Here is a 25,059-nt window from a genome sequence, read left to right on the forward strand (position 1 = left end):
AGTGATTATTTGTCAAGTCTCATTTTTAAGCCTATTTCAGGACCTTCTAAACAATGAGGGTTGAAGAATTTGTATCACTGCCAATTCCTTAAAATTTGTCCCCTCTACAGTTTCAATTATGCAAACTGCACTCTATCTACAGTGTTTACACTTTCAATAAAATATCTTAATATCTAAGCAGACATGCAAGCAACTTATCTCCCTGTGCTTTCTTTGAGCATTTATCACAAAATGTTATTATTTCCATGGGAGTGTGCAATTAGAATTCACCCTTTATTGACCTCTGTCATACTTTGAATTATCCATTATCTGTGTTTTCACTAAATAGCTGCTTTTGAGTCTCATTTCATTTGCAGCTTCAGAGAACAGCTCATTTATCTAATTCAATGAATTTAGGTCTTGCTTGCACCAGCAGAGAAGAAGAACTGGGACTTCTGCTTTCCAGCCTTTCCCACAGGTACAGACAGGTCTGACCTTCTCTCAAGTCCATGGAAGTCAGTCACCCACAGGGACCTTCAGACAGGTAATGTGAGCCAACTTCTCAGCTGTCTGACATCTGGTGAAATCAGTAAATCAAAACTGATGGCTGAAGTTAGACAGCATCAGAGTATCTCACCCATATGGGTAAGAGAAAGCCATGGAACAGCTGGAATATGAGAAAGCTTTTAGAAGCCAACAGAATATGTGGCATTTTGCATAGAATACATGAAAATTGCTGATGGCTTTTATTATTCCTGTTCCCCTTTTGTTCAAAAATGATACTTCTACTGAGCTTTTTCCTCTAAATTTCACAGTTCTCAGTCTTCTGTGTAACTGTAGCTAATACTTTTTCTTCAACTAACAATAATCCCCTAGCCATGCTATTGGCTTAAGGCTCAGCCCAAGGACAGAAACAAGGCTTGCCATTCAAATTAATATCTGAATGTATTAGCATGTTATTTAAACTCAAGGGAGTGTTATTCTGGGGATGTTTTACAATCTGATGCCAAATTTGGATTTAAATTCTGGGGACACCTTTACTGCTTGTGATCTGACCTAGATGATCCCAGAATGGGTGTATTTTAGAGATACAGGCCCATATACTACATGCAAATACTCATGAGAAAAGGAGATAATAAATAAAATATTCTAACATAAAAAAGAAAAAAAAAACAAAACCAAAAAACTACCACACCAAAACACCCCATTAAATCCTAAAGAAATAACCCACCTAGAAGAAAAGCAGACAAATAGCTATAGAAGACTACTGACAGACAAGTTCAAATTGCAGTTTCATATTTTCACTTAAAAATTTTTACATGAGGAATCTCTTTCTGATGATAGCTAAGCCCATTTACCTCTGTACAGCATGGCACACTTGGTAAAGCAGTGTAAAGCTTCTCTTCCTTCCCCTGAACTTCACATTTTCCACATCCTTAGCAACATGAATGCTATAGTACAAAAGCTTCAAATAAAGCCAGGGCATAGGGTCTGTGGAAGAGCACAGAGTGAAACTCTGAGGCAACAGTTTGGAAACCAGTGCAGTACAGGTGAAATCTGCTTTTGCAACTACTGCAGAGATTTCTGTTTGTATGCAAAAAAATCACAAAAACTGATCTGAAGTACCATGAATTAAATTCATCCAGATACATGTGGTTTAAATGAAAGTTTGACTGAAGACCCACATTTATTTCCTTTGATGCCACTTTCATCACCTCCATGTAATTTGATGTTTATATTTTAACAGCAATAAGACATACTTTAAATTAAAAGACTATGTCCCCTTCAAGAATATTTAATCTTCTAAGGCTACAGTGATTCTGAAGATTTCACCTTAAGTATGAATCTGTAGCAGAAAACTCAAAATTACCGTCTAGGAGAATTGTGAATACCACATGTAACCTCTAAACACATCTAGTGTGTTTAGAGGCTGCCTAATGAAACCCATTTAAGTAAGATGGTCTCCTTTTGCATTATATCTCTGCTTACTATTCATGGCCTGCTTGGGCAATACTCTGTTAAAATCCCATTTTAAAGCCCCTGCTTTGTGAGATGACATTTTAATGCAGTCAGTGCTCATCTCCAGAGTTTTTCTACAAAAAAAAAAAAAATTGTGTCTGTTCTGAAGAGATAAAGCAAGAACACAGACAAGCTCAAAACCCCTTGTGAGGGGGCAGAGGTTCAATGCTAATGTTTCTGTTCTCTCCAGTTCTTCATTAAGTAGTTTCTTAATTAAAAGCCTTTTCTGTTTTGTTTTGTTTTTGTTTGACAGAAGCAAAGCATTTGATCTGCTAAACCCTTTATACCTGGTCAGATATGAATCCCTCTCATCTTCCATCACCACAAGACTACCTGCAATCCTCCTCAAACACTGGTTCTGCCTGGGAGCCCATAGGGGTTTTGCACAGCCTGAATTTATATTAGTTCATACAGCACATTTTCCTCCCCCTACTCTCTGCCCACACTTTGTCAGAAGATGTCTGTTGACTTGCATTGACGAGGATATTAACAACCCTGGGGAAGCTTTTTTCCTGGGCTTGTCTGAGCAAGGTGACACTTGACATGCTCAGTGCCACAGTCTAAGCACAGCTGGGCAACTGCTGCCCAAACACAAATGCTCATGATAGATGAGTTTATTTAAAAGCTGTATCTGATACTGATGACTGGCTTAAAACACCTGCCTCACCAGCACCACAAGAGAGCTGCCAGGCTGCCAGGCCAGTGAAATACCAACCATCACTCATCAGCAAGATTTGAAACTTGGCTAATAGTTAACTTTCTGACCTATTACTCTGCTCTTTCTGTTTATGTACCAAAGTATGAAAGATGGGGAGGGGGGGGGCACATTTAAATCACCGTATGCCAAGATATACTTGCACTTCTTTGTGTTGTCATTCCACTTGAACACAGTTGCATGGAGAATAAAAGAAAACCAGAGCTCACCTGCATGCTGACTTTGCTGTGCACTTCTGCAGACACAGCCTTCTTTACAAGAGTCCTTCTACAAAACTTCATTCATTCAGCAGCTAAACATCAGTGCTGATTGTGCATCAAGCACCAGGCTGGTATGTTGAAAGGTGATTCATTCCTCTTAACATGGCACTAGAAGTGCCTCTCTCCACGCTTAATATAGAAGTATTTGGGTCAGCAAACTTGTGAATGGTTAAAGATAGCAAAGCTGAGCCCTTCCCTCAGCTCTGCAGCTCAGACCAGCTGAGGATACAAACCAGCTGTGTAAAAACCAGTGTTGCTGGCCAGGAAATTTGTGAGACCTTGGCTCTCACAGCCAGAACCATTTCACTCACCCACTTTACTAAGTGTAAGTAAGGACAATTAAAGGAGCATCAATAGCTGGCAGGAGCATGAGCACAGCAGTCCAGACATGAGCAGCTACAAGAGAAAGCACACAGACATCCTGGAGCAGGACCTTTAGAAGCTGAATGGTTTGCCAACCACCACCACAGCAACCTGCATGGCAAACACTCCTCTCTCCTGCACCTGTGTTGCAGAGGTGATGGATGCCTCACACCCATGACTGCAGGATTCAACTCCACCCTCCAAGGCTGTGTCCCAAATGCAGAAAAATAATTAGAATTAGGTCATGTTGCAAGACATCAGACCCTACTTGGCAAAATTTCCTTGAAACTTCAAGCAATCTCTAAAATGATTGCCTCACACTCTTAAGGGAGAAACCCTCCCAGTGACAGAAGTAATGAAAAAAAAAAAAAGAATTTCTGTTGAGTTTTTCCTCCTAAACTAAAGAAAAATCTGGATAAAAAGCAGGTAGTAATAGTTATTTAATAAAATGAGTCCATAAAAGAAAAAAATAAACACAGTTCCTATAGCATGCAGTGTACACTATAGGTAAGTTTAGAATGTTCATTCTGTTGTATTTTTTTTTAACTCTGAGAAATAAGAAAGAAATTGCAGTAGTACTGTACATAAAAGGCCTAAGTATGGGGTTTTCCTTAAGATATATCTCTAAAATAAGCACAAAGATCCCCAAAACATTGAAAATGGCTATATTGTTAATTTATCAGCTAAAAGGAAGACTTACACAGAGTCAGATAATATCACTTAAACAGGATCCAAATGCTGATCCTGGTGTAAAAGAAACTTTTAGTTAAAGACTCAGAGTCTGGGAAAATAGATTCTGCCTTCATTTGTACAATGTACTCATTATAATGCACAAAATCAAAAGGGATGGTGAATTTGACCATAGTATATGGAAACTATGAGTGCTTATCCCTTCTGAAAGTATTTTAAAACATAGAGTAATTCTAAAAAGAGTTTAATAAACATCAATAGCTTAAACATTATTCTAAAAATCATTTCCCTCTTCATTTGAGAAGAACAAATATCACAATGAACAAATGTTCAGTTGGTTGGTTAGTTTTTGGACAGTTATTTCCAGACACATTCTATAGGTGTTTGCAGGAGCTGTGTACCTCTGTGGTCCACCTCACATTTCTTCTCTAAAAGAGAATTTATGCTTTAACAGAAATACTTTTTATTGATAAATAAAAAAAGTGGTTGGATACACTAGAATGGAAAAACATTACAGTATTACTTAGATTAATCTTTCTGTCCTGTCCACAAGGCATTTTAGCCTCCTGTCATTCACCAAATTTTCCAATTTTTAATTGCTTTTAATTTTCTCTGTTATTGGATTGAAAACTTCAGAAATCACTATTTTATCAGTGGGGGAAAAAAAAAATCTTTCCTAATTGAATATTATAAATATAATTTCTTTCCCCAAAATTATCTTTTACGGAGTCTAATTCACTCTTGAGACCCCAAATTATTCTTTCCATTCTAAATATCAACTACGATTCAATATAGGAATTCAATAGCTGTGTATATTTTTAAGCACCAAATTTTAACTCTTTTTTGGTATTAATTTCAAAATCTAAACTAGATGGCTCTCTCTTTTTCATTCCTTCACCTCTTTTTAGGTCCCTCTAATAATACCAGCCTATCCTGATGAATCTTCAAGATGGACAATAGGAATATGCAAACAGCACAACTGTTGATTGAGGAGTACTGACCCCATATATTTCCTCAGCTCACAGTAAATTTTCATACCACCACACCCCTGACAGATTAGAGAGCAGCACAGGGAAGCTCTGAGAGGTGAGAGTTGCTATCTTTTTTGCTCCCTGACTTTAAAATGCATACAGAGATTATATTTCAAGCTGTCAAAAACAAGACCTTTTCAAGACATTTCAGTCTCGGACACATTTATTTATAATTTCATATAAAATGCCCAATTATTAGTACCAGGTTTGTCTTTCCACAGAAAAACCTACATTGTGCATGACCAGTATCAGTATTTAATAAGTTCACCTGGGACCTGCTTTCAAGGAAACTGAGAAAGGCACTGGATTTCAATAGAAAAGATTCAATCCCCAAATCCCTAAATCATATAACCCTGATATAAATGTAACCTCTGCCCTGAGTTCTTGTGAGTGAGAGTTCTTGTGGATTATTTGCCTTACCCATGTAATAAAACACTTATGAAACACAGTATGGTAGTTATGCAGCTGAATATATTAGTTACACAACTTCAGAATTAATACTTGAACACTTATTTTATTTATCCCAGCCTATGTGTATTTTTCCACCTTTATGTTAAGCAGCAGGTAATGGTAGTTAAACTAAATTCATAGAAAATTCTATCAAATCTATAAAATTGAAAAAGTTATGATCTAACATTCCTAAGACACCATCATTCCATATGTCATAAACCCAAACAACAACAAAAACCCCCAACCAAAACAGCTAATAAGGAAATCAAATCAAACCTTCTCTATTTTTAATGTGCTTATTGAATTTTGTCCTTTTTATCACATAATCCCACAACCCAATCAAAACTCTCAAAGAATATATCAGCAGATTGAAACTGCCTCATGAAGTAGCTAAATAAACATCTGTGAATTGTCTTTTATCAGTCACTGCTTGTTCCCCTTTCTCTCCTATGTTTGCTCAATACTAATAATTTAATCAGGAAGACAACCTACTTATAGGAAATATAAGAGATATGTGTTTCCACAGTGTCTAATAAAATAAAACTAAACACTAAATTTTTTTGAAATTTTTTTGCATATTTGCAATGAAATGTGTTTTTTTGTTCAGTATTTCTTTTTCATAAATCCGTTGTAAACACTTTCACACTTGATTCATCTACGACATGGAATGACAAATCATTAATACTATCACTCCTACTAGTGTTACTTTCATTGTCTTGATGGATGTGACTAAATATCTAAGCAATTTCAGAACCTACCTCAAATCTCCAAATCCTCAGCTTATGAAAGTGGTTGCTGAAGAGAACTTGGATTCTTTGGGCCTAAAAGAATAGAAGAAGCAAAGAATAAAATCAAAAGACCAACAAGTTTTAAAGTTTCAAAAATAGTTGGGGGGAAGGTAAAAGGCAGTAAGACATAAAGACAAAGTAGTTCATATTTTGTCCAGACTGTTCTACTCATAATTACTGGTACCCCCTTAAAAATACTTAAATAAAGAGTTTCTGATACCTGTTTTCTTTGTGCAGCACCAGAGTTATAGCAGAACTGCTAATAATTAATATGAGACCTCAAAATTAACCTAGTCAGACTGGAAAATATCTTAGTTCTTCTTAAAATCTCAAGTGACAAAGGGGAGAATTACTAAAATTATGCTCAATAGAAAAGCAAAAGTATATCATAAACAGGAAACTTCAAAACTAATTTTCATTTCAAGTACAATAGGGGATTATTTTAGTATGTTTAGCCAACCAATATTCCTAATGCTGCAATAAAAATAAATACAGTTGACCACAATTCCCTGCAACACCAAGAGTCTATGAGTGTGAAAATAAAACAGATTCCTACTAATATGTAAGCACACAAAAAATAACAAAGTCCAAAATCAATACTGGAATTTACATCTTTATCAGAATTAATATTGCAAAAAAGACTCAGAGTCTTTAATAGAATAAGAATCAAGACATCAGTATTTACACATCTGAAAAGTTTTGGTCTGATTTGGGATTTTAATTTCTTCAGCTTCACTGCCAATTAAAAACTTCTATAGCTTTCAAAAATTATTTAGAGGTGAAGTGAAGAGGCAACATGACCAGCACATATTTTACTTTTAGCTCCAAGGCCATTCACAGCTGTCAAAAACATCTTAGAAGGAACGAACATGGATAATATATGGAATGGAGTGGTCACACCAGTAGCTGCTAACAGTGCCAACTCAAACATTACTTCGTTCCCATGGGCTGACCAGCCAACTCAAACTCAAAATACCCCCCAAACACAGGTTAAGAGATGATTCATGCAGGGGAGAGTTAGAAGGGAGTTATATTTATACAGAAAGGGCCAGCAGCAGTCAGGTCATTGACTCAGATGTGCCTATATGTCTGCTACCTGAGGTGCAGCCTAAGTGATGTGAGGAAGTAGTTTAAGAGCAGAGCCTAACAAAGACAAGACAAAGACAAGAGACTAGTGTCTGGCAAGTTAGGAGCAGAAACCAAGCGCAGTGGGACTTTTCCTCCAACCACTACAGGCAAGTGAATGTCAGCAGAGTGCACAGCAGTCGCCTGAAGCTCTTGCATTCAGCCTTATTGTGCTGAAATGTCAAACAGGATCTTTGCCACTGGCATAAACATTTTAGAGAAGCTTCAGGGAATATACTACAGTGCTTACAATCCTGCTAGTTCTCATCTTGCAACACAGGAAAGATCCCTCGGAAACAAACACACAGACTGTGACTTGTAGCAAAGACTAGGATTTCAGCTGTGAACAGATGAGGTTTGGGAAGGAGGGAAGGAAAGTCAAGGTTTGAGAAATGACAGAAAGGTCAGACAAATGCTTACCTTATACATGCAGTTCTTCCAAAACAAACCGATGCCACATGACACTCTTAAATATATAAATAGCAGCGTTCCCTCAGCATTTATAGCCATATATCCAGTCCCCAAGGAAGTCAGATGTATGGAGAAGGGTGTGACACCAAGGCCCAACTCAGAATTATAAAAAGAACTACTTCTCTTTGGCTCTCTTTGTGCTTCTCGCAGTGGTGATCACATTAAATAGCAGAAGACAGCAAAAGGGCACTCCAGGCAAATATTGTTTCATAGCTTCATGGCCTGTGTGAGATACTGCTCCCCAAGAAAGCATTCTTTAAAGAATCAGTGCTTCCCCTCCTAACTAAACACAGTACTTGGAGGCACTGTACAATGCCTCATGAAACCTTTCCAGAAGATACAGGTTCCCACAAGTGTAAACAATTAAAAATGATCCAATTAATAAATGAACATCCAATACTCATAACCAAGAGGATAGAAAAGTGAAAATACTGCAGTAATGATCTGTACTTTTTCCCACAAGGCAAGGTAGTCCTTGATTTAAAAATAATGTGATGTGCAGCTTTATATAGAGACTCCACTCCCAGTCCAGCACTTTTCTTAGACAAGTTTTAGCAAGAGGACAACAGATTACACATATTTAGAAGGCAGTGTGATGTCCTGACAAGACAGCCAGCCTTGTTACATTTTCATCCCTTGTAATGAATGTACATAACTCACAGATTGCCAAGAATTGTGAGTTATATAGGGCTATATATAAAGCTAATACAAGTTGTGCTCTCACAATTTGAATTAAGTAGAGTACACAATGTGGCTAATTGCATTTATTCTTCCCTTTATACTCACATACAATTTCATTTCATCTTAAGAGCTGTGTTGGAAAAATGTAGTGACTGTGATAGTTTGTATTTTGTTGGCATTTATTTAATGAACTGCATTCTCAGACTACATTTTACTGCTGTCAAGAACCACAAAACCTTGGAGAGAAGCTGCATGGATTTTTTTTTTTCCCCTATTATTTAAGGATATTGTGGCACTGTAACAAAAAGTATTATAATGGACAAACACTGCTTCTCCATTTAAGGCTTTGTACAATTGTTGCACAGTGAATGACACCCAAATAAATTCCTTCTTCCCCCCTTTAATTCTGGCAGATATAACAGATTGAGACATTGCTAGACAACTACTAGACTGAAGTAATTAAACAGTGTAATGTGCAAACAGCATTTTAGAGTCAGCAATTAGATCACTCAAATTAGATGTTTTATTTGCCCAAACATGTCTGTAAATCTCATGGAACAAAAGGCTTCATTTACAAACAATACAGCACCAGACTTTCAAAGCACAGTGCTAGAGCACTGCAGAAAACTGCCTGTAGACAGTGCCCAAGGAGATCCATCACACTGATGCATGGGTGGACTCATAAATACCCCAGAGGCAGCCCAGCTCCCTGCATTTAATGGTGTGTATGGACTGTCCCTCTGACTGGATGACTACAGCGTTCTGAGGGAGAAAAACAGAACTCTCAGAAGCACAGGATTATCCAATCAAATGTGTTTATTCTTCTTTTGAAACCCGTTTGAATTTTAAATTAGTCTAGTGTTTCTGAAAGATTCCTGTACATGGCCTTGAAAGATTGTTTGAGCCTAGTCAGAGGCAACATGGAGAAAAATCAATATCCACAATGAGTTTTCTTAATTTTGTGGTGGTTGATGTTGCAATATATTTGGGAGAACAGCATCATAATAAAAATAACATTCCACTTCCTGCTCATCTTCAGACCTCCTGCTGCGTACTAAAAAGATGAAAACTGATATTCCCATGAGTCCTCTCTGTCCACTTATTATCTAAAAAATAGTGTAAGTCAATCCACTGAGTAACACACAAACCTTATAAAAACTGCCACGACAGACTATAACATCCATTATTTAACACTGAAAAATCCACAAGATTAAATTGTCTGTACAGCAACACAGGAGACATGCCTTTTTTATTCCACATGTCTTCAAAGACCAATGACCTTTGTTTCTCTTTCTCTCTCTTCAAGTTAAATATTTAGGGATATATTTTTTGTCTTTATTCTCTCTGAGGAGGAGTGGCCACTTTCCAGAGAAAGCCAAAAAAATATCTGAGATATCACATAAAAACTTCCAATCCACTCTTTGACAATGCAATAGGAACAATGCACACCCTGTATCTTAGATAAGTAATCTCTCCCTTACTTAAACAGTGTTAAAACCCATTCAGATATATTGTAAGTAGTTTATACCAACACTGACTTTAACCATCCAACACACTGTCCTCGTAAAATGAACTGAAACTGTGTATTGCTTTAAAAACAAACACCCAACCAAATAAAAGAGAACAATCCATTCAGAGGCAGAATATTTCAGTCCATCACAAAACTATAGAAAAAAGTAAATTCTGTGTTGGCCATAATTTTTTTTTTATGAAACATTGTCAGAGCATTGTTAAGTTGATTATAATATTTGCTATTTACAATTTAACTCCATTCTCTTCTGAACCCCCCAAACTGAAAATGTTCCACTTCTCCACAATTTTAAGTAGCTGATAAAGGCACTGCCTGGATACATAAATCATGTCCACTCTCAGCTTGGATTCAGTGTGGATTTAAGATATAAAAGTCCCACTCAAATCATTAGCAGTTTTTACATTGATTTCAGTGGGTTTGGATTAGATGTAAAAATACTTCTCTTTAAATTTAAATTTTTTTTTAATGACTCAGGCTTCTAGGAACTGCAGCAATAAAAATGGCAGGAATAAATACTGGAACCATTTATAAATAAGAGTGTTGGAATTGTCTGTAGAAAGAAGTCTGCCTTTATTCTGTCATTCCTGAGACAGGTAATAGCACTTGCCAAAGCAAAGCTTCAAAGAACATCCAGTAGCAGAGGGGTAGATTTTTTAATGGGAATACTAAATATGGGAACACCATTCCTAAACCATAACACACACCCACTAATAAGATCAAGGGTTGTAACATCCTTGCTTATAACTAGCAGTCCCAGGTTTCTGTGATAACACACTTTATTCAGTGTTCCAATCAAATGACTCTTATATCTCCCAATGGCTGGAAAATGGGAGGCAGGTTCCCTTTTCTCAAGGAAAAGAAACCCACTTGTGGACATGATTACAGCCTGTCAGTGGCTGATCTGTTCCTACCGGAAAGTTTCTTGGGAGATCTTGCACTCAAGGACAACATTTGTAAATCATCTTGCTTTCTCAAAACAGTGCTGCATGACTGCAGATAATGTGTTTTTCTCTTGTCCCACCAATGGGACAAGAGGTGGTGTTCCTTTGACTAATCATGTTAACTCTGTAGCGTATGACTCTATAAAAGCTGAAAAGTTCGGAGAATAAAGGCCTCTTTTCTTAGCAACTCGTGCTGGTGTGTGCTGTGAATGAATCCACACTTCTACATCGTGTCCAACAGCGACACCCACTCACTGAAATCACCAGAGAACTCACAAAAGCTGAACAGAAAGAAGAAACTAAACTGAAGGCAATGACAGCAAAACCAACGGAGAAATCAAGGACCCATCCGGGTCCCAGGAGTGGCCTGGAGTCCTGGGGCCATATCGGGCCCAATGAACCATCTGAGGTGCTCGTTGGTAAAGGGAGCCGCTGCTCTTTCTGTGACACAGATGTGCCACTTACTCTGGCACAAACACAGCCGACCTTCACTGGGGTTTCACTCTCCTGCTGCAGCACGTTTGTTTGTGAGAGGCACTGCAAGTGGCCTGATGGTGAGTACATCTGGCCTCTCCAGAATGAGAATCTAGGAAAAAAATCTCTGAAATATGTGACCCATGTGTAACTTTTCTCTAAAAAATCCTTTTTTTCTGTTTCTCTGATTCTGCTCCATTTCTTCTTAATTTTTCTTTCTCTTCCTGGATTTCTCAGCCTCCTTTGGACTGAAATCTTTTGGGATCCTCCCTCGTGGGGTGCCCTGCTTATCTCAGTTCCAATGATTTGAAGAAAACTCCTAAGCTCATTAGAATCTTGTTTCTCATGTTTATTAAAAGGTCATCACAAAACTTGACAGGTCTTTCTAGGCTGGCTGCACAAGGTTAATTCTTTGCAATCTGGTACATTTCTTTCTTCTGATGGTACAAACAAGGCCTTGTGGCACACTTCGTGTCTGATGCACAAAATGGCCCCGAAATACACAGTTCTTTTATCTTTATACCTATTTTTACCCAATTAACAATAGACACGTATATTATTTTTCTTAATGACCCAATGACCCTTCACCTATGTGCTACACTGCGGCATTTTCTGTCCAATCACTTACTATCACCCAATAACCTCTAGGAGAAGAACACGAAGAAGAAAGAAGGGACAAAAGACAACACCCTAAATCTTCCATCTTGTCTCCTGCTCTCTAAACTAACTTTTTCACCAAGCTATTTAAGAAAATTTTCTAATCTACGCACATTTTCAGTTTTTTCTATCTAACTTTAACATTTGTTCTCAGGTAACACCATGAAAACATGCTCATGAATTTCATTTTATATGAAATTCAGTGTTTTTTTTGATCTTCAAACTAAGCATCAGAAACAAGGGCACATACTCTGTATCCCAGACTCCAACACCATGCTCCCAGTTACCACCTTCTCCAGGCTCCTGCAAGAATGTCAATATAGTCTCAGCTATATCTGCAGTTAGACTACAGACTGCAAGCATGATATTGCAGCCCTTGATCCACAGACTCTTCCATATCATGCCATGGGCCTGTACAGAGAGACCAGCATCAATTTAGCATTTACCATTTCAGCAATACAAAAGCTCAGCAAAATATAAAGAAGTTTCTCCTTTTTTTGTATACATGTGCTCTTTGTTTACTTTTGCTATCATGTGAATGTCATTAGAGTGAGGGGGGGAGGTGAGAAAAAAGGAGATTGAAGGCATCATTGAATGTTATTATCACTTACTATATTACTTTGCCACTGATGCTTCCATTTCAGATTTAAGTAAAGAAAATCAAAACTATTAGAAGCAGCTGATAAAAACAAACCAAAGCTACTGGAGTGTGATGAAAGCAAAGGAAGATTATTAATGTGTTGCAGGTACAGGAGAGAGATGCAATTATAAGATTCAAGGGAAATAAGGCAGACAAAAACATCTGCAGTGAAAGTCTAATCCTTTGAAATTAATTCATTTACTAAATACTCCTATCTTTTGAAGTTTAAGATTCACAGCAAATATCACTACTTGTCAGAAAAGCTTTGACAGAGCACACTTTGAAATACTCATCATCCAACTCCAAGGATAAAGTAGGGATTAAAAAGAATGTGTTTTCTTTTTACTTTTTTTTTTTTTAAGGTGGCTATATGCATTAAGAGCATTATTATCCTTTTAAGGGCACATTTCAAGGAAATAAAAAAGAATTGTGAGGTTATTCTGTTTCTTTCTTTTTTTCTCTCTGCTTACAAAAGAGTTATATGATCTCGACCACTAAAGTGCACTGTAAAAAACATGTACACTGGGTTTCCTTCTAAATCAGAAACAGATTAAATAGCCCTGTAAGTGAATGGGAAAGATCAACAATATCTTCAAAAAATACTGACATGCCAAAATGAGAAGGTATGCAAAAAGATGGGAAGGTAAAGTAGCAAGGATGGCACATGGTCCAGGGCCTGACTACAGACTCCTGTCTGACATGTGGAATCCCCATCACTGAGAAGTTTTATGAACTGGTTAGTGAGGGATGGGCTAGACAGGTGTCTGAAACACATCCAGTATCGCTTCTCTGTGATTAATATCTCTTGTTTGCGTTACAGCTGACTGAGCCAGGAATGAGGACCCCCTCCCCTCCACTGCCCGCACAAACCTTTATTCCGGTAAGTTTAGAAAGGCTGGAGAAACTCACGACATCCATATAACTTATTTTAAATGTTAAGCTTCCATGAACCTCTGCAGTAAGGCTTGATCACCATTAAGCTTGCTTCTAGGCCTTTCCTTCTCCATGTCTGATTAAGCAGGACCTACCCAATTCAGCCTAAATGCCATGAAAGTGGAAGGAGGAGATGGGGCACTGCGTACCCAGCCTGAGACATTCACAGGAGGATCAATGAGCCCCAGCTGCCATAGGATGTGGAGATGACAGCCTCACCTAAAGTCCAGCAAGCTTCTGTCAGGTGCTACCACCTCCTGACCATGAATTCCAGAGCTGGCTTACAGCAACAGCATGTCTCCACACAGTATGCCTCAGCAGAGCTTGTCCCTGCACAAGAATGGATTTACCTACATGCCACCTACAGTCCTCTGAATCAAGTATCATGCCTCAAACTCTATTCAGTTTTAATCTGCTTCATAGCAGCAGCAAGAATGTTTGAATTTATGGCCTTGCCTCTCCAAAACAGACCCCACAATTCTCTCAGACAGGGAGCCATTTGGGATAATATTCCTCTTAAAATCATATGTGTTTTTGCATTAATTGATATTTAGTACGAAGGAAGAAACCACCCACAGAAATTATTTTTCTGAGAGAAGCTGCTGAGAGCTTCCTCTGTGCCTGGAAAAAACCCATAGCTGGCTACTTCTGAGAACAGACAACTGACTGAACCATTTAGAAGATGGATACACCTCTGTGAGATTCACATTTTGAAAACAGACAAGCCCTGGAAAGCTCTCTCTTGGCTTCTGGCCTTGAACAAGTAGCTGGGGCCCGGCCCCTGCTCAGCCCACACGGCCGGCGGGGCTGGGCCGGGCTCTGCTGCAGCGCTGCCCCTCCCGGGAAGCCCTCCGGGTCTTTCCCAGCTCCTTCCCAGGGGGGCCGAGCCCTTTCCGGCGGTGCCGCCAGGCCAGGCCGGTCCCTGGCTCGGCTGAAATTCTGCTGCCGCTGGGTTTCACCAGAAACTGGCGGGCAGAGGGAGGGGAAGCCATCGGCCCGCACTGTGCTGCCTCTGAGGGCTGGCCTGGCTGCTGAGATCCTACCGCTCTTCCCCAGTGCTGCCACGGAGAGTGATGACACATAGGAAGACAACATGAAGACACCAAGGTCAGTGAAGAAGGATTCAAGTCTCAGATGGAAGAATGACGAGATGCCTAGTATTGAGGCTGAAAGTTCTTTTGGTAGGGCATGGAGATAGACTATGATACACTAAAATATCAATTTTAATTCATGAGAAACTATTGGGGGATGGCATATTCAAACTAGATTTGAGCAGAGGCATCCATGATGAAGCAAGATGGATTCTGAAGAGACTGTGATCCCATGAGAAGCTTGAACAGAGAGAAAGAGAGAGTGATGAAGACCCTTTTCCCCCAGGGAGAGAAGAAGAAGTTCCCAGAGATAAAGATGATCGCAGAGATAGATGAAGAGAACCTTTGTTTTTGAACAGCTCATCCTTAAAATAATGCCCAATAATTTGACATGGTCCATAAATGCAGCTGGAGGCGGGCTGTGAAAATGGGAGGGATTTCACGATTGCAGAACTTTTCTCGGGCAGCTGCTATTTGTGGAAATGAAAAGCCACGAGAGAACTGTTTCTTGTGGAGAAGTGTCCATGGCATGGCATGTGAAAGTTCCTCTCCCTACAACTGATAAAAGACTATTGCAGAGTTGGTAACTAATTTAAAACCCCAAGTTTTGTCTCTACATTGTCATTTGGGAAAGAAGTCAGGCAGGAGGAGGGAAAGGGTTCTGAAGGTTTTATTCTGATACTTCTTTTAGTCCTGTTAATAAAGTTTTCTTTATACCTTTTAAGTTTTGAGCCTTTTTTGACCTTCACCTAATCCATATCTCACAGCAAGAAATTAGTAAGCGCACTGGTAATTTTAGCCAGCATTAAACCCTCCACATTTGGTGTGTTGGCCAGGAAACTCAAATTGGCAAATCTAAACCACTACAGGGCTCAAGAGGGTAAAAGGATATTTCCAGAAAGCAAGGTTCAGAAACTACACTGAATAAATACAGCAACACTGATATTTGCAAGTGATTCTATCTAGATGATAAAACCAATGCATGACCAAACCCGTGTCAAAGCTGCTGTTCAAGGGGCAAAGGCACTGCACACATGTATTCCTATAATGCTGTGTGTGGTTCTCTAAAATCCAGCTCACAGGTGTGCACACCTCACCTCCCAGATATCCTACTCCCTTAAAACAGGCTGGATCAAATCAAAGGAGCATGTCATCAAGGAAGCAGGAGCTGCAAAGACTTCCTGTCAGATGGTAAGAAGGACAAGACGGTGACAAGTGTAGCATCTGGCAATTTACTTTTCTTCCCAGGCTTCAGCACACAGCCCAGATTTAAAAGCTTGCAGGAAATCCCTCCTACACCCATTACCTCCCAGCTTCTGTGAGGTGTGCCTCTCCTCCTCAAAAAACCAGGGCAACATGTTGCTTTCTCAAGGTACAGAGAGCAAGAATGGCCCACAGTTACTGGTATCACTGCAGCACACACAACACTGTCTGTCCCATTTCAGTTTAACTGTGTCGTGCTGTGGCATCCCAGGCTCCAGGGCCTGAGGGAGGTGGGTGGTGCTCTTGGAGGCTGCACAAAAAGCATATCAGTCTCATCCCACTGGACTGCAGAAAGAAAAATCTGCTTTGTTCTTCATGCAGTTACTTTAGAAATCAGGGAGTTGTCGCCCTAGGTAAGGCACACACCTCAATATAAATAAAAGAAGAGTGAACCAGGCTCCATTCATGAACTGGAGACAGGGACTACAAACACTGCACCTCAGCTTCAAGGTAAAGCCATAATCTGTTTAAATTAACATTTGAAGATTCAGCTTGGCAGAATCCACACCTAGAGTCCTAGTGATTTCAAGTGTCTAAACTCCATCTACTTAAAACCTCCACTTGTATTAGAAAGCCGAAGGAATTGTTTCTGTTTGTGAAAGAAAATATAGAAATTCTGTTTGTGAAATAGCATATAGAAATATATATTACAAGTCAAGCTAAAGGAGAAGTTTCTGGTACAGGGCATGATATGTTTATTTAAGAAATGGTTTAAAATATGATAAGAAGTAAAGAACCCAGAAATCAAAACCAAACCAGTTAATGACTAGTACACAATAACTCTCAAAATATCTTTATTCTGCAAAATTTCCTAAGCAGTTCACATTTTTTAAAAAGTTTCAGTGGCCAGTAAGAGTTGATACTAATCAGCTGCATTATTCAGTCAGGAGTGTTATAGACAGAGAGCTTACGATTTCAGGAGAACCCAAACATGCAAAAAAACATTTGCATTCCCCTGTCCTTGTCATGAATAATTAACTGTCCTTTTAATTAAGGCATCATTGCTCAGATATCAACTTCTCTTTTAAAATACTGTGAGAGAGAGTACCAACATTCTGACAAATTTTGATGTATTACACAATGGTGCAAGTTGTATAGAACTTGGATGATGCACATATCACAATATTAAGCCCAGTTCTATTCTGCTAGTTGCATCAGATTAAATACAGAGACATTTTAGATTTCAGTGGAGTTTCTGCTGCTGTAAACATTAAAAAAACTAGAAGAGACATAATCTGGAATAAGAATATGTATTAAACCAATTAAACATGATTTCAAGGAAAAGTGGTTGGTGATAGCACTCAGAAAATCCAGCTGATTGCTCAACAAACAATTATATTTACAGAACACTAAATGCATTCAACCAGCTATCACATAATGGCTCTTTTTGATGGGCTTTAAACTGTGTCTTTATAAAAAACTTCATTAGGCTACTAAGATCCTTTCACATTATCTTAAATTGGAAGAGCAGTTGAAGCAATAAATCAGCTCATTGTTCATGATCTTGCTCTGATCCCTGACAACTGAAATTCTCATATATATTTAATTATTAAAAAAAAAATAAGTACTGAATCAAATATAAGCTTTTTCATCTGTGGAATTTCCTCAGAATTAAGCTGGTTTGGAATAAGGCCATCATTTTAGCAAATTAGTAGAGAACATGGAAAAAATTCAAAGTACAGGCCAATCTGAACTCACCTCCCTGTACAGAAAACACATCACTCTGTTTACATCCCAATTCAAATAAATCATTATAAGGGAGAAATTTACTTCCGTTTCACCATATAATATATTAATCTTATTTCAGCAGATTTTTGACAGATTTCAATAAGTTTAACTTAAAAAAGACACAAACCTCCTGCACAAACTTCCATAGACCTTACCTTGTAATTTTCTCTCAGAATTATCTTAGATAAATAGAGGTACATTTATCCATATGGTCTTCTGCAGATTGTACATGTAGACTAAGTACACTCTGTGCCAGGTACATATTGCCTGCAGTACAGAAGCCCCACATCCATGTTATCGCAGCATTGTTCTCCAGCTATGTCCCTCTAGTTCTTAGCACAGTGCTAACAACATTTGGGTGTGTTTTCTTTCATTAATTCTTTCATTTCCACTCTGCAGTTTCATGTGCCTTTCCCAGGGTCACTGAAATGGAAAGGCATTCTTCTGCCTTTTGACTTCTCTACCAAAGTACATGGAGAACAGTAAAGCTATGGGCACCTTCTCTCATCTTCATCAATTTGGATAGACCATATGTTCTTTTCCACATTTTTGTTTTTTTAGAACCCCTAGACCATCCTCAGTAACATTAAGAGGTGATATACTCCCTTAAACTATAATTATGTTTGAATTTTGAGTAGTCAGATTAATTATCTTCCCCACATAGTATCGGCAGACCTTTCTGTTTTCGAGTTTATCTTGCTTTATTTATTCATTGAAGTTCATCTCTCTAGTGTTCACTGTACACTGCCTTAGATGTAGCAAGGACGTTTTTTGAAACCCTCATTTGAAAGAACCATTGAGTAGTATCTTTTTTGTTGGTTTGTTCAGTCTGCTTCCCTGCATGTAGTAACTAGATTTCCTGCTTTTGCTTCATTATTCTTTACAATTCCCTGACTCCTCTTTTCAGCTTGCTGTCATACACTATTTGATTTTCAATCTTCAGGTACTCCTTTTCTGTGATACCATTCCCATCCCAGATGGCCAAAAAATATGTTCATTTGCAATAACTGTTGTTTTATTTTTCTTACCTCCACAAACTTTCCAGCACCATTCTCTTTTTTCAGGGTGAAACATGACCAGAAATGCTATTCTTACCTAACTTCCAAGGTCTTCTTCAGATTTCCCTCTACACAAAGATCATAAATCCTTAGTCAACCAAAATACAATCATTTAACTTTTCTGAGGTCTTGTCTAAAGACTGTGTCATGATCAGATTTTCCCATTTTTTTCCTTCAGATTTTTTTCTTCTACCCCCTCTACAGAGGTTTCATTTTTGCCTCTCCTCTTTGTCATTCATAAGTCAAATATTAGTTTAAGATACAGCTTGAGTGGATGTGCAGGAGACACCAGGAGCTGCTCACAGTATGCAAGAGGGATTCTGGAAGACATTTGGGTAGGTGACTGTGTCACTTTTGCTGTAACGCAGGCAGCAATTCGAACCAGCAATTCTAAGTGTTAAAAGGGGTCATGGCACACATGAGTAATGGACATCTGATCCCTAGTCACAGGATATTAACAGGGGATTTTGACATGGTGAAGGGGAATAAATCTAAACAGAGGAAGCATAACTTCATTTACTGGATGGAATCCCACAGTATCTCAGTAAATAATTGCAACACATGTTAACAGGAAAACTTAAACCAGATAAAATTTTAAAAGCAGAACTCTAAAAGGAAGGCCTGGATTAGAAAAATTAAATGTTTCTATAATAAATGTGCATAAACCCAAGGAGGGCACATATAAACTAGCCTAAAAGGGGTCTCCAAGATGTGGTCCTGTGGGAGATGAATGAACTCTACTAAATTAAGAGGAAGCACCTTACTTTACCTCACTTCAGGTCTTGCCACAAATCACTGTGTAAATACCAGATATAATCAGTTGTAGCTTCTCTTATTCCTCTGCTAATTGATAATTCTGTTACTCATGCTCTACTTTGGGAGAACAGTTATCTGCAAAAAAGCTGTTTATCAAGCACATTTCCCCCTACTGCTACCATGTAGCCTGAACCTTAGCCAGCCTGCAGTATCCCAGGCAGCTCCCAGCAGGATGGTGTAGGGACAACAGGGACTGTTGTAATGGGCAGCAAAATGAGATAGCCCTGGCTGTTTGCAGAAGAGTTTCCCAGCACAGATAAAAAATTATTTACTATGCCTCTTCCGGGAAAAGAGGACAAAATCTAAACTACCTTATCTATTAACATAGAGTAGCCTGCAATAACCTGCCATGACAAAGAAGCTATTACCTCCTCATCTTTTTCTAAAATCATCACTGATCTTGGTCCCCCTAGTTGCCCTACAACGGCAGCAGATTAGGAAAACTAGGAGTATTGACTGGAAACACTGCCTGACATTTCCTCCATTCAGATGAGCTATTCTTTCCTTCTGCTATCTGTTTAAATCAGAAAGCCTTATACCAAAAACACTCTTGCATATGGTGTGAGCCATTTTTGAAACCCTGTGCAATAGAAAAGATGAAGGGAACAGGACAAATAATGGAAAACAAGCATTTCCATGAATCCACCCTCTCATTTTGATTCTGGCTTTTTGTTCCCTTTTCCACACCCCTCCACATGTATGAGTTTGCATTTGCATAAATGCTGAGAATAAGGGTCCATACAAATACTCATTCATATGCAAACAAGGGTATTCACTCTTGTTCCAGAAGTGTTTGCCCTCTGTTTACAAGGCTTCAGTATCAAAATCACATAGCAGAAAAATATCATGAATTCCAGCTGGTCAGTGATATCCCACCAATAATGCTCACTAGCCCAGAGACAATAAAAACAAGCAAACAAAAAACACAATGATGTTCACAGTGCCTTGATACAACTAGGTATTGAGAATAAATATATACAAATCGGACTCTGCACACACCATGCTTATAAAAATACTGCATTTCCTGATAAGCTAGCTGTTTCATAAAGACAGTCACGTCTTCCACAGTGGAGAATGCCTGAACACCTAGCTCTGCTTTCTGCTGCCACACAGGCAGGCAGATTTTGGCCTCAGGTTGTTGTCATTTGTTTCATTCCAATGCCCAAGAGCCCAGAAACAGACTTCCTAAGGGATAGTTGGGAGGCTCACTTGGGAATGGAAGTAGCAACATTTAAGTCACTGGGTCCAATGTCTATAAAACAAGTATACAAACTTGTTTTCTCTATGCTCCTGATAAGTTAAGCTCAGTGATCTCTTCTATGGCTGATAGTTCTCCATCACATTCAGCTACTGAAAGTGTTAAACTTCTTCCCTCCTATTCTCCCTTTGGCCAGAACTGAATTGAGTGTACTTACCTTAGATCCACAATGTTTGGGATCGAGCTCCTCTTCCAAACTGGTCTCTTGGCTTTCTGATGGGTGTTGAGCACTGCTCTTTATTTCTGGAGTACTTACAAACACAGGGTTATGTAGTACACAGGGACCTCATCCCTCCTTCCTCTGTTGCTCTGATCTCCCACTCTGGGAGGTATTTATTGGTTTTGGGATGTATCAGCACTTTCTGACAGTAGTTTTGGAAGGAAAAAAAAACATTTTGTCTTACCATCCACATTCTTCAAGAGCAAAAGACCAACTCTAAAGTATGAGATATTCAACCCCCCAACAAATGATTCAACCTCAACAAAATGAGAAGCTTTAAATACAAAATGTTAGTTGTTATGGATATTAATCATAAACTGTGAACACAAAGCACTGTTCTAGGACTTTTTCCCAGTTAATTCTTTCCTCATAATAATTCTACAAGTGATTACAGATGTGCCCTTCCTGCTTTCACTTTCATCCTTGAGAAATGTTCTAAGGGAAAAGTAATTCTATTAGATAACAGGCAATTTTTGAACCATCTTAAATAAACTTATTTTCAAAGAAACAAATAAATGCTGGATCACATCTTGGCATCATTTGTAACAGATATAGACACAGATCTTAAAACCAAAAATTATATTTTGCATCTGTTGTCTACAAAAAATAAAAGGGGGGGGGGAGGGAAGGGGGAAAAAAAGAAAGTCACAATATGATCAAAACTACACTTAAGTTTTTAAAAATCTCTTTACGAGAAAGGCTGCATTTAGGAAGCATGAGTCTACACCTGGGGTGGTGACCAGCCTGCACCTCCCAGGAGCTCAGGCAGCCATGAGCCTGCTCCTCCACAGGTGTCAGAGTGCCAGGAAAAGTTCCCAGCACATCTGAAAATAGCCCAGGGAATGACTGCAATTTATAACAAAAATGATAGGACACACATTCTCACAGGGACAAACCAATGGTCAATCAAACCAAGAAGTGGAAATTAAAGAAATGAGCATTCAGAACATGGCTGAAAAGGAAAACCATTTTGATAATGCATCTCAAAATATTCTGAGTTTTCCTCATAAAGTTGAGTGAGTTCCTTTGATCAAATCAGCAGTTTTAGAGTTTTAAAAATTAATTATTTTTTACTTTCTCCACAAGACTTTGTTTACTGGAATCCTGTTTGGTTAAAGCACACCGTCTACTCCCAGTTTTTTCTCATTTTCAACATATTTGAAAGAGGCTACAGCAAGGAGTAGGAAACACAAGTCTTCTATTCTGGTATGTATTTTGAGAGAGACTTGCTTTTCATTCTCTTAATTTACAGTTTGTATTTGTATGGAGTATAAGCTGCGTGAGGAAAGCAATTGATTTGCAAAACAGACTACATGCAGCACATACAAACTGACTCCTCTTATCAAATAGGAAAGACTTTCTCAATGCAACAGCTTGGTGCAGAAGAGCATGCTGAGCTGAAAAGCAAATACAGCTATCTGATTAATTGATTCTGACCTCATAAATATTATACTTTGGGGGCTCTAATGGAACTTCCTGAGGGTAAATTGCATGGTTCACCTCATTCATTTATATCTCTGGCTGACAGATGTACATTATGAAATGTCACTGAATATGCTGGCAATAAATGAGGTATAACATTAGCATCTTGGTTCTGTTTTCCTGAAGGAACACTTTTGTTAAATGAATCCCACACCAGTAAAAATATTATTCTCCACTATGTACACTTCTTTTTATTTTAATCAGTCTCGCAGAAATATATACAGGCCTTCCAAAAACACAGAGCCCCAGTAAATTAACAAAACAAGCTGCTCTTTTGTTGTGCATGTTTCCATTGTGAAGCTATATTGTTGGAGAATATTAGGCTGTGACAAGCATTTGATAGTGTAGTAGTTGCACTAATGTTATGGTTATTATCTTTACTACCACGCAGTGAAACACAGTTAATTAAAATACAGTGAAGAAATTGCTCCCTTCCCCTGCCCACACATAAATGAGATGATAAATTTGTTGTTGTAGTCAGCATAGAGGGTCCCTTGACCTCTCTGCATGTATTTAGGCATTATTCTATTTTATTTCATTTTTTATTTTGTTGCCATTTGAGGCTGATAAAACTGCACATAAAGGTCTTGGGAATAATGGCAAATAACCATGACATGTGCAGCTTAATGAAATTATATACTGTGGTGCATTGCAATAAAATTCATAGGAATATGTGCCCCACTACTGTAAGGTGTGCAAATTCCAATAAACCATTAATCCTTGCCATGAGCAGGCCATGACTGCAAAGGAAACTTTGCCAGGGAATGGGGTGAGGGGAAAGAGGGAGGAGGAGGAGGCAGGGAGGCCAGGGGAAGGAGAACAGAGCTACTGGCAAGTGTGGTAGTTAGAGGAAATGAACCATCCCTTTGGGATTAAACCTACTTCCAACTATCCCCTTTCCTCCCACTGTTGAGGCATAATTGTTATAAAGGACAGCACTGGAAAAACATGTAATTTGTCTCTCACTAGTTGCAGACAGCTATTTCAGGCTTAGGAGACCAAGTGAGGCTGAAAGATATTTCATCTTATAGTGTTACCTCCAGGACAGCTTCTGAAGAGCTGCACGGTGGCTGGCTGCTGCATCTCTGCGTGGAGAGCAGTACAAGGGGCAGCCCCCACTTGTACCTGCTTCTGGCCACAGACGTGTTCTCTTCTAACAAATCTTTCTCAGCAAGGTCCAAACCCCTTTCTTCAGTTTTTCAGAAAGGGAGTGAAGGAGGGTGGCCAGTAGGGCTGGGAAAATTGACCATTTCAGGAATTTTCTGCAAACAGAAATTGAAAATAAGTGTCAGAATTTGTGTCTGCTCTGCTACTACATCTGTGCATGTATTGATTTACTCCCCAGCACAGACTACAGCTGGACTGTAAAGGGGTTACACAAGACACCTCTTCCTCTGCATAAAACCAGAGGTCAGCTGTCAATTCAGTACTTTTTTGACTGAGTTTATGCTTTCAAAAAGGCTAGAAAAATGTGTTAGATGCAAAGAGCACCATCTAGCACTATGAGCAGGAACACAAGTCATTGTTTTTGTAACATCACCTCTGCTGCACACTGTGAAAGGTTCTGGGAGCCACTGGGCTCAAGGTGGCTGCAAGGGGAGAGCAGTGTCCTTGGCAGACAAGGATACCTGGGCTCCTGGAATATAGATGCTATGAAAAAAGCTCCTCCTTGCTCCAGTGTAGTTTGCTTAGTCAAAGTCATGAGTCAAGCCTCATCAGAATTATCAGGACTTTTTTTTGTTTGGTTTTTTTTTTATTATCTATTTTGTTGTGCTTTGGATTTTTGTTTTGTTTTTAATTTAAAATAAAGCAGTAAGGATAAGGGGAAGAAAGCTGTGAATTCTGTGACACTGCCTTCCTGCTCAGATTTCTCATCTCTACTCTGCTAATGACTTTGTGACTCCTAGTTGCAATGTTTGCATGTTAGGATGTTTGCTAGCATACCTGTCTAATTAAAACAGAAGTGGAGATATGTTAAAGATCAGTAAATATGATTTCTATCCCAGAAAACCTTTATAAGGTGTGTATGCTTAGATGTAGATAAATATTTATATGTAAAAACCAGACAAATAGGAAGTATAGTTATGGCTATATTGGATTTCTTTCCTGTTTACATTTTTCTACCATTTAAGAATATTTGTCTCTTCTGCTTCTATCTTGCACAAAACTGAGAAAAACAAAACAAAACCAAACAAAAAAATAAAGGAAATACAAGTGCTTTACCAGTTTCTGCCTAAATACCAGCACACACACACAGCTTAACCTTGATAATTAATCTGGTAAAAGCAAGGGAACTACCCCATACTGCCTCATAACAGAGGACATTATCCCATGCATGATTTTCCTGGCTGACAAACCAGGGTCTAGATTACACAGTATCCAGTGCCATAGACCC

The 25,059-nt window shown here is 38.7% G+C and overlaps 1 protein-coding gene across 14 annotated transcripts in view; it reads right to left on the reverse strand.

Annotated features, from left to right (window-relative positions):
• Positions 1-25,059, reverse strand: part of LOC147655747 (uncharacterized) — a 140,330-nt gene that overhangs the window by 55,920 nt on the left and 59,351 nt on the right. For 7 of the 14 annotated variants that reach the window (XR_015274120.1, XR_015274119.1, XR_015274094.1 and 4 more), the window contains 2 exons: positions 23,702-23,926; positions 6,266-6,328 (listed from right to left, as the gene is read on the reverse strand). Coding sequence is in view for 2 of the 14 variants with exons in the window: in XM_086842773.1 (XP_086698899.1) it covers positions 6,266-6,328; positions 7,841-7,930 (153 nt within the window). In the remaining 12 variants the exon portion in view is untranslated. Of the gene's footprint in view, positions 1-2,922; positions 3,485-6,265; positions 6,329-7,840; positions 20,623-23,701; positions 23,927-25,059 lie in introns of those variants that run through there. The other 7 variants (XR_015274100.1, XR_015274113.1, XR_015274103.1 and 4 more) reach the window with 4 other exon arrangements.

The sequence above is a fragment of the Cyanistes caeruleus genome, chromosome 1, assembly GCF_971803275.1.
Source record: "Cyanistes caeruleus chromosome 1, bCyaCae1.hap1.1, whole genome shotgun sequence".
Taxonomy (NCBI): domain Eukaryota; kingdom Metazoa; phylum Chordata; class Aves; order Passeriformes; family Paridae; genus Cyanistes; species Cyanistes caeruleus.